General features: G+C 40.0%; 2 protein-coding genes across 7 annotated transcripts in view; one reads left to right on the top strand and one right to left on the bottom strand.

Moving 5' to 3' along the window:
* Positions 1-848: 848 nt before the first annotated feature.
* Gk2 (glycerol kinase 2) lies at positions 849-2,743 on the bottom strand. The gene has a single exon (XM_090343361.1). The coding sequence runs from the start codon at positions 2,683-2,685 to the stop codon at positions 1,021-1,023; it is 1,665 nt and encodes a 554-aa protein (XP_090199487.1). The 5' UTR covers positions 2,686-2,743; the 3' UTR covers positions 849-1,020.
* Positions 2,744-2,882: 139 nt separating this feature from the next.
* The window catches only part of LOC150055549 (uncharacterized), a 153,205-nt gene continuing 140,869 nt past the window's right edge, over positions 2,883-15,218 (top strand). For all 6 annotated transcript variants that reach the window (XM_090344007.1, XM_090344006.1, XM_090344010.1 and 3 more), the window contains exons 1-2: positions 2,883-2,960; positions 11,788-11,877. In XM_090344007.1, the coding sequence (XP_090200133.1) occupies positions 2,928-2,960; positions 11,788-11,877 (123 nt within the window). In that variant the 5' untranslated portion in view covers positions 2,883-2,927. The remainder of the gene's footprint in view (positions 2,961-11,787; positions 11,878-15,218) is intronic.

Here is a 15,218-nt window from a genome sequence, read left to right as displayed (position 1 = left end):
GATGAATTATATCTTTATCATTGCAAAATGGCCTTACCATGGATAATATTATTTGGGATGAAATTCATCTTTTAATAGTACAGACATTCAAGATTTCTTTTCATTATTTTAGCCTGACATTTTTTTTTTTTTTTTGCTAGTCCTGGGCTTGAGCTCAGGGCCTGAGCACTGTCCTTGGACTTTCTCAAGGCTAGAGCTGTACCACTTGAGCCTCAGCACCACTTCTGGCTTTTTTCTATGTATGTGGTACCGAGGAATCGAACCCGGGTCTTCATGCATGCCGAGGCAAGCACTTTAACCACTAGGCCAAACTCCCGGCCCTGACATATCTTTTATCTGTAATTTTAACCTGTTTTATGTAATGGTTAGTTTTAGATATGTTTTGTTAAGCTTTTCTGTTTTTTAAAGTCTATTCCTTCTTCCATTGAATATTCTGATAGTTTTTTAATCTATTTAACTGGTAGATTAATTCTATCATTCTATTAAAATGTACAGTATTTATGTTTGCAGTATAATTCAAAGTAATATTTATATTATCTGTCATTTTCCAAATTTTTGTCATCGTTTTCTTTTACATACGTTTGAACTTCATATGATATTGTTAGAATAGTCATTTTCTTCCTGATTTAAAATGCTGATTGCTCTATTCTGTCGTTGTCAATTTTCCTCACGTATACCTAGCTAAGACAAATAAAAAAATCTGAGCTGTAAGAAATATTACTGAAATTAGAAGAGCTTTTTATATCAACAGACACACACACACACAATCTGAATATTCTATGGTTCACAGGGAGTGTTAGGGAAATTTTAGTTACCAATGTTGAAAAGAAAAACCCACACCAGATATTGCTGCAGTTTTCCTATGTATTTTCTCTTTATTTCAAGCCACAGGTTCTCATGGGTCACGGAGCAAGTGGTTCATAAACAAAAATCAGTCTGTCACAGCATCATCACTTTGCAAGGTTGGGTTGCTGGTTTTCTTTCGTTAAAACCTCACACTCTGGGGACCCGTGGCTGGAATTAGTCTAGTAACCCCGAGAGGTGTCTTGCTCCAATTAACATTATCATGCTACTCACTATGAAAAACCCCAGGGGCAGGCTGGAGAAGATACTGGGATCCCCACTTTCAGAAGACTTAGCTGTCACCCAGCCCATTGACTTCATCACCGCCTTCTTCCACGTGCAATAACGAATCTCACTCTCCGTGGCCTGGATCTGGGGTTCAAACCGTTCCATCATGACTGCCGACAAATCCTCGGGTTCCAGACTCCACACGTCGATACCTTCTGCGGCCCCGGCGGCCATGGCGGCTCCCAGGGCCGTGGTCTCGGGCATCACAGACTTGATGACCGGGATATGCAGAATATCTGCTTGCAGTTGCATGAGGATTTTATTGTTGGTCATCCCTCCGTCTACCTGCAAATGACTGAGCGGGATTCCACAGTCACGGTTCATGGCTTCCAGAATCTCTCGGGTTTGGAAACACACAGCTTCCAGGGCGGCGAAGGCGATGTGACACTTATTGGTGAACTGGGTGAGGCCACAGATAATCCCCCGGGCGCTGGGTTCCCAGTACGGGGCGTACAACCCCGAGAAGGCCGGGACGAAGTAGCAGCCGTACGAGGTCCCGGCTTCTCGAGCCAGGTCCTCGATTTCATCCGAGGTGCTTACGATTTCCAGGTTGTCCCTCAGCCAGCGAATGACAGCGCCGGCGATGGCGACCGAACCTTCCAGCGCGTAACACACGGGCTTGTCCTTGCCCAGCTTGTAAGCCACCGTGGTGAGGAGGCCGTGCTCGGAGAACACGCGCTTCCGACCCGTGTTGCACAGTAAGAAGCAGCCGGTGCCGTAGGTGTTCTTGGCCTGTCCCTCCTGGAAGCACATCTGTCCCACTAAGGCGGCCGACTGGTCCCCGAGACACCCCGAGATGGGCACCCCCTCCAGCACCCCAGTCTTCATCTGCCCGTACACCTCCGAAGAACTCCGGACCTGGGGGAGGATATCCATGGGGATCTCGAAAAAGTCACAGAGCTCCTTGTCCCACTCCAGGGAGTGGATGTTGAAGAGCATGGTGCGGCTGGCGTTGGTCACGTCGGTGCAGTGCACGCCGCCGTTGACGCCGCCCGTCAGGCTCCAGATGAGCCACGAGTCGATGGTGCCGAAGAGCGCCCGGCCCTCCTCCACCGCCTTCTGCACTTTGGTCACGTTGTCCAGGAGCCAGCGCAGCTTCACGGCGCTGAAGTAGGTGCTCAGGGGCAGGCCCGTCTTGGACTTGACGAAGTTGTTGTTGCCCGGGATCTTCTTGCTCAGGATCTCCACGGTGGACTGCGTCCGCAGGTCCAGCCACACCACGGCGTTGTACAGGGGGTCCCCCGACAGCTTGTCCCACACCAGCGTGGTCTCCCTCTGGTTGCTGACGCCGATGGCCTTGATGTTGGCGATGTCCACGTTGACCTCCACCAGCTTCTCACACGTCCTGGCGATGCACTCGTAGACGGACTGCAGGATCTCCTTGGGGTCTTGCTCCACCCATCCTTCTTTGGGGTACTCTTGCGTCAGTTCCACTTGATGGTGACTCAGGAGCTCGGCGGTTTTGGAGTTGAACACCAGAAAGCGAGTGGAGTTGGTGCCCTGGACCACAGCCCCGACTAACGGCCCCACAGCTGCTTCCTTTGGGGCTGCCATGAAACCAGTCTGCTCAGCTCCGCTCCGGGTACTGGTACCGTTTCCCAGGAGATGGCAACGTTAGAGGCGGGGAGCGCAGCCAATCAGAGGCCTCGGGACGGGGCGGGGGCGGGGCCGGGGGTGGGCCCCCTGCTCAACGCCAGGCTGGGCCACCAGGTGACCTTTGCCCCTAACTGGCACTGAGCCCTCACCCACCTGGCACGCCAGCCCCGCCCCCAGCCTGTCCATGATGTCTGCGGGTGATGTCAGTCAAAAGGAGCCCCGCAGGGCCCCAGGTAAGGACAGCTCCAGAGGGCTGGCTCTTCACTGTCCTCTGAGAAGCCTGTATCTCTCCTCTACTTCCATCTTCCTCACAGGGCACAAAGACTAGACATAAAACTCTTCCCAGTGAACCCCAGTGACAAAAGTGTTTTGTCTCAACAGATTGAGCTGTGTTTTCCAGGCATGCACTCTAAATGGACTGGTTTTTGAAAACTTTTGACTCTTAAAACGGTTGCTCTCCCATCTTCTCTTTTCTTGTGTAAAGGGCAAGTGTTGCTGTCCTGCTAATTTTATTTTTTATTTTTTTAATGTTATTTATGTCCTGCGAATTTTAATTTTAATTATTTTTTTCTGTGACTACCGGTTATCAAAAGATTCACTTAGTTCCTACCTTCATTTTTGTCTTCTTCTGCATTTGAAGTAATCATCAAGTTACTTAGCTGTATAGGTTTATAGTTTAAAATCAGACAGGGAAAGACTATTTCTGTTCTCTCTTTCTCTCTCTCCTCTGTCAAATCACATATTTTGGAGTTGTCTCACAAACTCAGTGGTGTTTTTTCCTTATGATTATCTATTCTCTCTGTACTTAAACTCAGAGTTTCTGATTGCTGTATGTTCAAGTGCACAAATTTACTGTTCCAATTTGCTGTTAACTTATCTGGTGGAATTTTCATTTCACATGTAGCTTTCATTCTTACAATTTCCATTTGGGTCTTTTAAATATCTACTTAACTTTTTGAAGACAGGAGCTATAGTTCCAATTACTTTTTAATGCTAACTATGCTAATTCTGCTCTAGGTTTAATTGATTGGTTATTTTACTTTATATGTCTTTCTTGCTTTGCATACCTGATATTTTTTAATTAAATGCCACACCGTGTGAATTAATCTTGGCTTGATATTGGACACTTTGGTTTCTTTATAAATCTTCTTAAGTTTTGCTCGAAGATATAGAAATAGATATAGAAATAGTTTGATGCTTGTGAGTCTTGCCTTTAAGATTTGTTCAGATTCATCTAGGACTAATTATTGTCCTTAGTGTGATCACATTTTTATATATGCCTATGGAAACATGAGGCTTTCATATGTGGGGCCAATACTGTATATTAGAATCTCTGATCTTTACATTGCAATTTCAGCCTCCAGCACAAATAAGCATACACTGATCAATGCTCTTCAGTACTCATGTGGGCACTCTGCAGAGCTCAAATTTTTCTCCATGTGTGGCTCTTTCCTTCCAGTGCATTGCCCTGGATAATCTCCATGTCAGTGAGCACTGAGTATTGGGCTCCATTTTCTCAATACAGGCTTTCCACAGGGCTCCAAGTACCTGTCTCAAAATATCAAGGCAGTAAGTTAGTGGTATTCCTGCTACTGATTTCACACCTCTTAAGAATCACTCACTGCCTTTCAACTGGCCAGTAGTCACCATTTTGTGAATGGTTGTATGTCATGAATTCTGTGAACTGTTTCATGTATTTTGGTTATTTTTAAATTGGGTCAGATGAGAAGACATCTTAGCCAAAGTGGAAATTTCTTGAACAGAAATTTATTTATTTATTTATTTTTGTCAATCATGGGGTTTATACTTTGGGCCTGGGTGCTGTCCCTGAGCTTTTCAGCTCTAGGCTATCTATCACCTTACCCCTTGAGCCACAGCCCCATTCCCCGTTTTCTAGTTTTCTAGAGGTTAATTGGAGATAAGAGTCTCTTGTTCTTTAGTGCCCAGGCTGGCTTTGATCTGTGATCCTCAGATCTCAGCCTCCTGAGTAGCTAGGATTACAGTCATGAGCCACTGTGCCCAGAATAGACATTTATTTTGAATTATTTTTTTTAAAGTGACCAAATATGTACTTAACTTTTTACGTTTCCAAAGTGGTTTTAAGTTTTAAAAAAGTGGTTAAAGATTTACTTAATCACAAATTAAAATTGTTGAATATCTACTCAATAAATGACCACTTTCTACATTAGGGCACAGACTAACCTTCTGAACTAGCTATGGATGAGGCCCACTTATTCCTAACAAAGTCAAACCAAACTAGGCAGAAAATAACATAAAAACTATAATATTGTTAGTTTACTATTTTAACTGGATCAGATTTAAGCAAACATTTCAAGAAATATAAGTCAGAGAACATTTGGGTAGTAGTGGATAGAAGTAATCAGAAAAAGGTACAGATTTTCCTGAGCTTATCTTGTTTCAATTTTTAAATTCTCTCAGCTCCACTATGCTAACTTACTACATTCTATCCAGTTTTTCATTGGACAGGTTGCATTTATACTGTTTAAATTTTCTCAAATATTTGGCAATAGTAAACATTTATCTACACAATGAAAATATTTGACCTAGAATTTCTCCTCCACATTCATTTTTCCCTGTCATGCAAACAAATATTCTTATCTTCATTAGTTTTTCAGTCTGGAAAGTAATTTTATTTAAGCAATTTGACTAGTACACAAGTACTTAATTATGAAGTTATCCATTCTGCTTATAAAGAACCTGTTTACATGGTACTGGTACTATATTATAATCATTGAATAATTAGATAAATTAGAAAATGATAAATTTAGAAAATTGACCAATTGATTTCATTATTTTTTAAATTGTATTTTATTGTCAGTCTAATATATGGAGGGGTTACAGTTATATCCGTCAGGTAGTGGCATATTACTTCTCAACTGTGAGACCCCTTCTCATGTTTTTGTCCTCTTCTACTCTCCCTGCTCCTCGCCAAATAAATAAGTGTATATACAGTAAACCAGGTAACAAAGTCAGATGCAATAACCACATGATATTAACCATAAGTGGAAAAAAAGAGAATAGAAATAACTTCACATAGTACATTAAGAATAACAATCACAAAGAAAAATTTCTTGTTTCTATAACCTAGAGATCATTTTGTTAATCTCATTCTATATGACCATATGTACATAGCTTTTGAGCTATTGTGATCCTCTGCTAAGAGAATCCTAGATGTGTACTAATTATTATAAATCAGGGATACCATGAAGCCTATTGTAGGGATGAAAAATAATTACCCCCAGACTCAAAATTATTCCCCTTCCAGTAGGTGGAATAGAAACCCAGCTTGACTCAGATAGGAGTTTCGAACCCAGAGGATATGTAAACAGGAAAGAACAGTTAATAAGTCACTTTATCTGAAAGGAACTTCTGGACCATAATTAACAGTTGTTTGTGGTTTTCACAACTGTAGAATGCCACCCCCCCAACTTGCCTAGCAACTGTTTGTGATTTTTGCCTTTAAATAGACTGTGTAAAACCTGACTATGAACTCCTCCCAGCCTCGCTGTCGAGTGCCTGCAAAAGAGTTCCTTGCCTGGCTTGTATCCGCAATAAAACCTTGCTGTTGCATTTCAGACGCCTCGATCTCGGTGGTCTTCTTTGGGGGACCCCTCCTCTGGGCACAACACCTATGTTCCTTTGGGTCTGGCTTACTTCACTTAATATGATTTTTTTCCAAGTATTTCCATTTCCTAACGAAGGTGGCGATGCCATTCTTTCTGATGGCAGCATAGAATTCCATTGTGTGTAAGTACCACATGTTCTTGATCCATTCATCTACTGATAGGCATCTGGATTGATTCCATTTTGTAGCTATGGTAAATAGTGCTGCAATGAACATCATTGTGCTAGTGGCTTTAGTGTGTCCTTGTTTCTGGACCATTGGGTAAATGTCAAGTAGTGGAATTGCTGGGTCATAGGGGCGCTATATGTTTAGTCTTTTGAGGAACTGCCGTACTGCTTTCTATAATGGTTGAACAAGTTTGCAATCCCACCAACAGTGTAGTAGTGATCCCTCCTGGCCACATCCCCTCTAGCATCTCTTGTTATTAGATTTCTTGTTAATGGCCATTCTAACTTGAGTGAGGTGGAATCTCAAAGTCGTTTTGATTTGCCTTTCTCTATGGCCAGAGGTCTTGAGCATTTCTTCATGTGTCCATAGGCCATTTTAATTTCTCTTCAGAGAAGTCTCTTTAAGTCTTTAGCTCACCTTTTATTGGGATGGTGTTTCTTTGAGGATTTGATTTTGAGGTATCCATTGTTTTGAGCTCTAGGTATATTTTAGATATGAGGCCTTTGTCTGTTGTATGGCTTGTGAAGATCTTCTCCCACTCTGTGGGCTCTCTACTTAAGTTGTTAGCTATGTCCTTTGCCATACAGAAGCTCTGCAGTTTAATGCAGTCCCATTTGTACTAACTTTCTTTAATTTGTTGTGTTTCTGGGTCTTTATTAAGAACGTTTCAACCTGTGCTAAGGAACCTGTGCTAAGGAGACCTAGTGATTCTCCTATTCCTTCTTGTAAAGTTTTCAGAGTATCTGCTTTTACCACAAGGGCTTTGATCCATTTGGAGTTAATTCTGGTGCAAGGTGACATATGAGGATCCAACTTTTGTTTTCTACAGGTGCTTAACCAATTCTACCAACACCATTTGTTAAAGAGGCTATCTTTCTTTTTGGCTCCCTTATTGAAGATTAGGTTCGACTTCATTATTTTTGTTACTTTTTTGGCTCCCTTATCGAGGATTAGGTTTGATTTCATTATTTTTGTTTTGTTTGGGGGGTGCCTAGGCTTGAAATAAAGGACTGGTGTTCACCTCACTTGTGCTATACCATTTGAATCATTACTCTCTCTCTACTTTTTGCTAGTAATTTTAGAGATGAATTTTCACTGACTTTCCTGCCATACCTGGCTTCTAAGTGTAATCATTCTGATTTCAGCTTTTTTAATACCTAGGATTTAGAATTACAGATTTCATTTGCTAGATAGTCCATTGATAATTCATTTTGTAGTATATCCTGATGGATTGAAGCATATATGAAGAATATAGCAAAAGACTAATTGTGTAAGCTATCTAGACACAATGGTGTTTTGTAAAATTTTTTGAACAACTTTTCTGTATCCTTTCATGTTTTCATAACAAATGTTACTATGTTAGCGAGTTTTCTATCATAATAAAGTAGGTGGGAAAGATAAATTTCATAGATGAGATATTTATTTGGGTTTACTTTAGGAAATTCCACCTGCAGTAGTGTGAACCCATGGCTTTGGGTCTCTGGTGGGGTTGTATTCTGGATGGTCATGTTGGGAGCTGCTTACCAGAGCAAGTTGCTTCCTTTGTGGCCCCAGAAACAAGAGGGAAGTGGAAGGAGAGAGGATACTATAGTCCTTGTCAAGGACATGTCCCAGTGACCTTAGAACCTCCTATTAGAATCTAACTCCTGAAGGTATCACAATGCCCTAGGAGCCAGATCTTTGACATATATACTCAGAGGTCTAGTCAACATCTAAACTGTAGTAGTTGGCAAAACATAATGCAGCTGCTGAATTTGAGAACATAGTAAATTAACAAAAGTGTATTTCACATTTTTGACAGTTGAAAAGAAGATTATTCTACCATAATATAATCTAGTAGAAGATTATTCTACTATTATTAATCTGTAGTAGATTATTCTACTATTATTAATCTGTAGGGTTGTTTTCCCCAAGAAAACTATTAATTATAAATAGTTTTATCAGTTTACACTCTCATTGCAGATATTTTCCTTTGGTTTTATAAAATTTATAAAAATCTATAAATTTTTCAAATGAAAAGAAAACTGGAAGCCAGGTGCATGTTTAATTTCTTGGCTTTTAACCAAAACATCTAGATATCCAATACCCCCACTCCTTATTTTATTTTAAGAGTGGGAATTAATGGGATAATTCATATTTTCCTGAGTTAGGACTTCTCTTAGTCTTGAAGTGAACAACACACAATCTGACAATAAGAGTCTTCATTAATATACTTTATGGCTAGGACATGTGACTGTTTTAGACTGTGTCATAACCAATGTATCATCACAGTTGGTAATCTTCAAAACACTGATGCATTTTTCTACATGCTGTTCCCAAATGTGCTGGACCAGCTGTTGAGAGCCATGCTATCCAATTGCCTAGAAGACCTCTTCTTGGACCACAAATCCCCTAACATACTATCTCTCTTTGTTCTACTGAAGAATGGAAAGATTAAAGCAAGCTACCGTGGTTTATTACTCATGTTTTCTCTGTTAAGCATGGGCTGAGGGAGTCACGGCACTCGCATTAAGAGGCATTGGCATTCATTCTAGGTAAGCACTTGTGACAGAGCAGCCAATGAGCTTAAGAGTCACAAGAATGAAAGTGATTTTATAAATATTTGAATCTTGGGGTTTGGTGTATACGTGTGTAAGGGTGCATGTGTGTGTGTGTGTGTGTGTGTGTGTGTGTGTGTGTATGTGTGTGTGTGTGTGCATTCTTTGTCATTTCCCAGTGAAAATTGCCCTGACACCAATCTCAATGTTAATGTATTCCCGCTTACATTTGACTTTGGAATATGTTACAGCTAATTATCATTACACAGAATGAAAGATCAGAGGCCTGTGAGAAGGGGCTTGGGTTTAGGAACAAAGGGAGGCCGATTCAGCTTCTTGGCTTTAGGCCCAATGATTCTAATCGAACATCTTGAAACTGGTAGGATCTTTCCTATTTATTTATTATTTATTTATTGGTTGATTTTCTTCCCTTCCTTTTTGAAAATGGATGAAGGGGAAAAGGGGGTTAAAGGTTTAAAAGGGTTGAAATTTCCCCTTGAACATGATGTCAATATGTTGGCATGTCTCCTTTTATTAAGATGCCATCCAACTGATAACAAGTCCTGCTGTGTTTTACCAACATAAAAAATTAGACTGGAGACCGAAGAGCGGCAGGTGGCTTTTGGCACCAAGAAATAATCACACTTGATGTGGAAAGTAAAGTAAAAGGAGCCATCTGTTCACTGCAGGAGGACGTGAAAAATCACATTAACATATTGTCACTAACATCATGAAATACACAGTTAATAATAAATTTAGTTATCATGGCAAGTTGCATTGGATACTTACTCTGAAAATACAGAATGTAAAAGATGCTCATTCTTGCCTGCCCCCATCTTATTTTTTTGAGAGAAGAAAAAATGCAAAGAATTAAACTTTTTGTTAGAGTGTGTGCATGTATGTGCGTGTTTGTGTGTGAGTGTGCATACACACATGTACATTTGTATGTGACGGGATTGCAAACAGGAAGTGTTTCATTTTAAAGCCTGGCTATGTTTCATTGTTGCTGTTTAAGTGAGCAAAATAGCTTCTCCTACAGATGGAATGAGTCATTTCTTTCTCTCTGTCTGCCATGTTACTGTGTAAATTGTTACCTGCATAAAAAATATACAAGGGGAAAAATGGTTCTGATGTTTGTCCCACAAAGACCCAGAGTGTGCAAAAACACTGTGTGTGCAAAGGGCTTGGGTGGCAGAGCACTCACTCAGCAATATCAGTTTGTGGCCTTGGTGGGCATTTGAATTTTCCATCCTATTCATATTCCTATGCAGCATTTTCCTAGTGAACTTTGTGTGAAATACCTGTGCATACTGTACAGGCGAACAAATGTGTTAAAGCAATATGACAGGAAACAATCCTTACACATTTTGTATGCATGTGTTCTTTGCATATGTGAACTAAATATAAAAATGCTACGGAGTGTGGAAGCCAAAATAATTGTGAGTAAAAACCACGTTGATTTTATTTTTGTTATCAATACCTCAGAGTGGTGATAAGAGAAATAGAAATTTCTACTTTGTATTGTTTAGTAATGCTCATAAAGGATGATATAAGTTCTGCTAGATGATGGTAGGTCACACCTGTAATATTGGCTACTCAAGAGACTGGGATCCCAAGAATGGAAATTCAAAGCTGGCCCAGGCAGACTCTTGTCTTCAAAACCCATCATCAAGAGGCAGGGATCGAGTGAGCAAGCACTAGCCAAGTAAACAAATGAATTGAGCATTAAGCCCTTAGTTCAAATCCCGGGACTGACAAAATTGGAAAAGGAGAAAAGAACTTTACAGGGCCTGTTCTTCTAGGGCAAAGAACACTTAAATCAGTTCTGGAATTGCTAACTTTCTCCAATCATCCTTTTTTTTTTTTTTTTTTGCGGGTCAGGGGGCTTGAACTCAGCCTGGGCGCTGGCCCTGAGCTCTTCAGCGTAATGTTACTGCCCTACCCTTGAGCCAAGCCCCACTTCCCATTTTCTAGAGATTAATTTGGGGTAAGAATCTAAGGTCCTTTTGAACCTTGATCCTCAGATCTCAGCCTCCTCAGTAGCTAGGATTATGGGCGTGAGCCACTGCATATGGCTCCAATAATCTTAGACTAGACTTTTCTTTGCTCCCCACCTAACATTTTCACAAAGTAACTTCAGCTTGGTTTCTTTCCTCATGAAAGCTTTTCTCCTTCACCTGAGCCCTTGGTGGTAGTTCAGTCATTTTGTTGTCGTCTCCTCTGATGTCTTCTCCTTCCCCTTTCTGACATTCATCACATTGGAGTTCATTGCTCACTGTGTAATATGTTTGTTAGACTGGAGACCCTAGGATGGCTTATTCATGTCCTCTTCACCCATAACTAGCATCACGCCATGCACGATCGACACTTGACCAACCCAAATAATGTGAAGTTTGATTAATTTCAGGGGAAGACAGAACATGTCTCTGGCACTTGCATCATCATGGAGCCTACCGGAAGCTTCTAGGTAGACTTTCAGGGAGTAGTCCCAAGGTGATATTTTTGTATTGGAGGCCTAAATGGCATGTGCCACTGTTTGAGTCTTAGATTTAAGAGCCAAAATGGTGAACAAGACACTTACTAAAACTATAGTTGCTATTTGGGCATGTTTTCTCTTCATAGTGAATATATGTATATGTATGTATTAATTTGGTTCATATAATCATATTAATTTAAAGACAAAATCTCTTTAAATATTTCTTATTCAAGGTGATTAAAGCAGATAAGTCAGACCTGGAGACACTATTCTTCAGAAGAATGCAGCTTATCATTTCACCAGTGTTTTCAGCTTGGAGAAATGTGAGTTCGATTTTGCAGAGCAGACAAACTGATGTTATTATCTCACTCATGCTCTTTCTTTCCATATATTTGTGTTATCTTGCTATAGTACTAAGGATGGAATGAATTGCCAAACTGATTCAATTTGAAATGATGAGGTAAATTATTATTGTCCACATAAAAGTATTGCCTAAGCTGCTATTTTAATAACCACATAGATCACATAGAAGTGTATTTAACATTTTGCATATAATTTATTATTAACAATCTTCATAGCAGAATTTATACATATGGCCACATTGTTTTTATAAACTAAAGAAAGTAATCTGGCAAGATGTAGCTACCAGGAATGAAAAGTCTGTGACAATTATTTAAACATGAGGATAAAATTAGAAAATCATCATACTTAATGGTACTAAATTGTGCTCTCAAGGAGTTGCCAAATGTTTGGACTCAGACTGGAAATCTTTTCCCACAATAAATGAAAATCACCTCAGATCCTTAGAGGCAATTGTACTAACTGACAAGCATTTTAAGAATTGACAGTCTCCTTTACCCTGTAGATATTTCATTCCCTGCATGCTGGGCATCTTTGCAGTTGTTGAAAAGCAAGGCAGATGGGCACTCCAGTCAGCCTGAGGGGACAGGAATAACATACTTCAGAGCACTAGGTGCCCTGAGATCCCTACTTTTCATCAGACGGGCCGATAGACCACAGAAGCCAGCAGTTGGGTGATATCCTAGAGGGTCTTGCAGGTGGTCACCATTGAAGTGCCTGGTAGACTTCCTGCCGGCTTCTCTTTTCACAGAGCGTTGGAAGTGTCATTCTTTCACTCTAACAGAAAGGCTTTGACGAAAACTCGCACATTAGACAAAAAAGAAGGTTTGTTTACGTGAAAAACATTCAGAAGTTGGTGCTGATGGAGTAATCCCAGTGTTTTGTTTCTGTTTCTCTCTGTCTTTCTCCCTTTCTCTCTCTCTTTCCCCTCCTCTCTTTCCTAGTAGTACCAGGGTTTGAACTCATGACTGCATGATTAGTTGACTTGCTTGCATAGTTGATATTTTCAGGTTGTTTATTTTGACGATGAAATCTTTCAGATTTTCTGCCTAGTCTGGCCTTGTACTATAATTCTCATCTTTCTGAATAGCTAGGATTAGAGGGCAAGTCACTGACATGTGGCTCTTTTTTTGTTTATTTCTAAATAGCCTTGACTATTTCTATATCTTTACCATTTACTCACCTTTATCTGAAGTTTTGAAGCCTGAAGTATTTCCTCATTTACCATTATTGATTTCTTTTTAACATCTAGTGTTCATTTGTATTCTGATTAAAGTATACAATAACAAAGGAGAAAAATTGATTTATGCATTTTACATTCTCAATAGTGCTTTACAAAAAAGATGATCTATACATTCTTCTTTTATTTATTAAAATATTTACTTAGCATTAATTATTTAATGGATGCTTAGCTTGCTTCTGGATTGTATTTGTGAAGTAGAACAGACAGAGCCATTACTTTGGTGAAGTTCCAGCGGGTAAGTCAGACACAGAATAAAGACACAAAGGTAAATGGATAACAAGCTAGGTTTTATACAGGAAATAATGGCTAAACCTGAGCTTAGCTGCTATTCGGAGAGTTGATGGATTTCCCTGTTGTTGCTTCTGGTTTTATTTTTCTCTTTTCTTCGTGCTGTCTTCTCTTCCATGTCAGATACTTCAAGTCTCTTCTTTCAGTTGGGTGTATAACCACATAATAAAGATTAAGGAAGGTTGATTGCCATTATTCTGATCGTCAGTGCACCACTCTTAAGTGTAAGGAGTGTAAGGTAAGGAGAAACTATGGCTTTTCAGTGGCCAGGGGCTGTACTATGTCTTTCTGAGAACCATACACTACAAATTACATAAAGTGTAATTCTGATTAAGTCAGAATGTGAAAGATGTAGCTTGCGAAGGTGGAAAGTTTCCTCTGAGGTCTTTTTATTGACCTACAGATAGCCAATTTTGCTTCTTTTTCAGTGTATCTCCTCTGTGTGTCTGCATCTAGGTCTTAAACTGTCTTTCATTATAAGAATACCAGTCATATTGGATTAAGGCCACCAGTATAATTCTATTTTACCCTAATTACCTCTTATAAGTCTTTTCTCCAAATAGTCATACTTTCAGGTGCACAAAAATATTCTTTTCTATCCAAAGCAAACTAAATTGTGTCCATCTCTCTAATTCATACCTTAAAAATAATTCTCACTGAAACATCAGAGTCAACATATACCTAGGGAAATAAAAATCCCTTAGCTTATTTGCAGCAGAGAGAACTGAAAAGGAAGAACTGCTTTCTTGGGCAATAGAAATCTAGAAGAACTTGGTGAGGTGACCAAGGATCAAACATTAGAAAGCTTTCATGATCCTAGATATAGTCATAGCAGAGACAAGACTGAGTTGATCTGGTGGGAGATTCATGGCCTAGGCTTATCTAGAGAACCAGGAAGTAGTGAAGCAGCATGGAAGCACAGCTGCTCCAGACAGAGAGGTGGAAGAGCCCCTCAGTGTCTCTGTTCTTCCTACTCCTTCTCTGTGGTTGCCAATAGTGGCTAAGCCCAGACAGCAGCCAGCTGAGGCAGGAACCTAAGATGGCTCATGTCCTGCATTACAGATGGAACAGGAGGAGGAGGAGGGGGAGGAGGAGAGACTTTGAGGGCAAACAAACCCAAGACTGGCAGAAGTATGAAAGAAAAGAGAATATTCTGAAGCATTTCAAAATGACTCTTCAAACACATGAACAGTTATTTCACATATTTATATTTATGGTTGATGACTGTTATATAAACCTACCCATGGCTGGGCAAATCAGATTTAGCTTTATCTTTGTAATTATTTTAAAAAAATCTCCTCTTCTTTGCTTGGAAGATCTCTTCTCCCTCCTACCCCACACAATCTGTGCATTTCTAAATTCCAAATCTTGACTAAGCCTTGCTTGATTTCTCCTTGAAGTTACTGAAGTTCTTTCTCTCTCTTTCTTCTGAATCTCCAATTCATTCTGTGTATAAAGTCTGGCCTCGAGGCAGACTTTAAGTTAGCAGCAGTAGTATATTTATACACACAAGTATAGAACTATGTGGCTGAGATCTTCCCATTTCAGTCTTTAATACTGCAGTGTGTACAGGATTGCAGGCTAGTAAATATATGCACTAAATAATTATATAAGAACATCGATACTATAGACTATGCAAGTCAATGTTTCTAATCTCATTGCCCTACCTATCATTTTTATACGATCTTTTACCATATGGACAGCAAAGCCAAAATATAAGGTCTTTTTTCTCTTTTGGTTCCTTTATTTATTTAAATAACAGTTTTTCTGTGG

This window comes from Megascapheus bottae, chromosome 13 (assembly GCF_031878675.1).
Source record: "Megascapheus bottae isolate mThoBot1 chromosome 13, mThoBot2.hap1, whole genome shotgun sequence".
Lineage (NCBI taxonomy): Eukaryota > Metazoa > Chordata > Mammalia > Rodentia > Geomyidae > Megascapheus > Megascapheus bottae.
The sequence above is the reverse complement of the archived record's forward strand: the minus strand, read 5'-3'. Positions and strand labels throughout refer to the sequence as shown.

Coding starts and splice junctions, on each gene's coding strand:
- Gk2 (XM_090343361.1), bottom strand. CDS start 2,685: ATGGCAGCCCCAAAGGAAGCAGCTGTGGGGCCGTTAGTCGGGGCTGTG.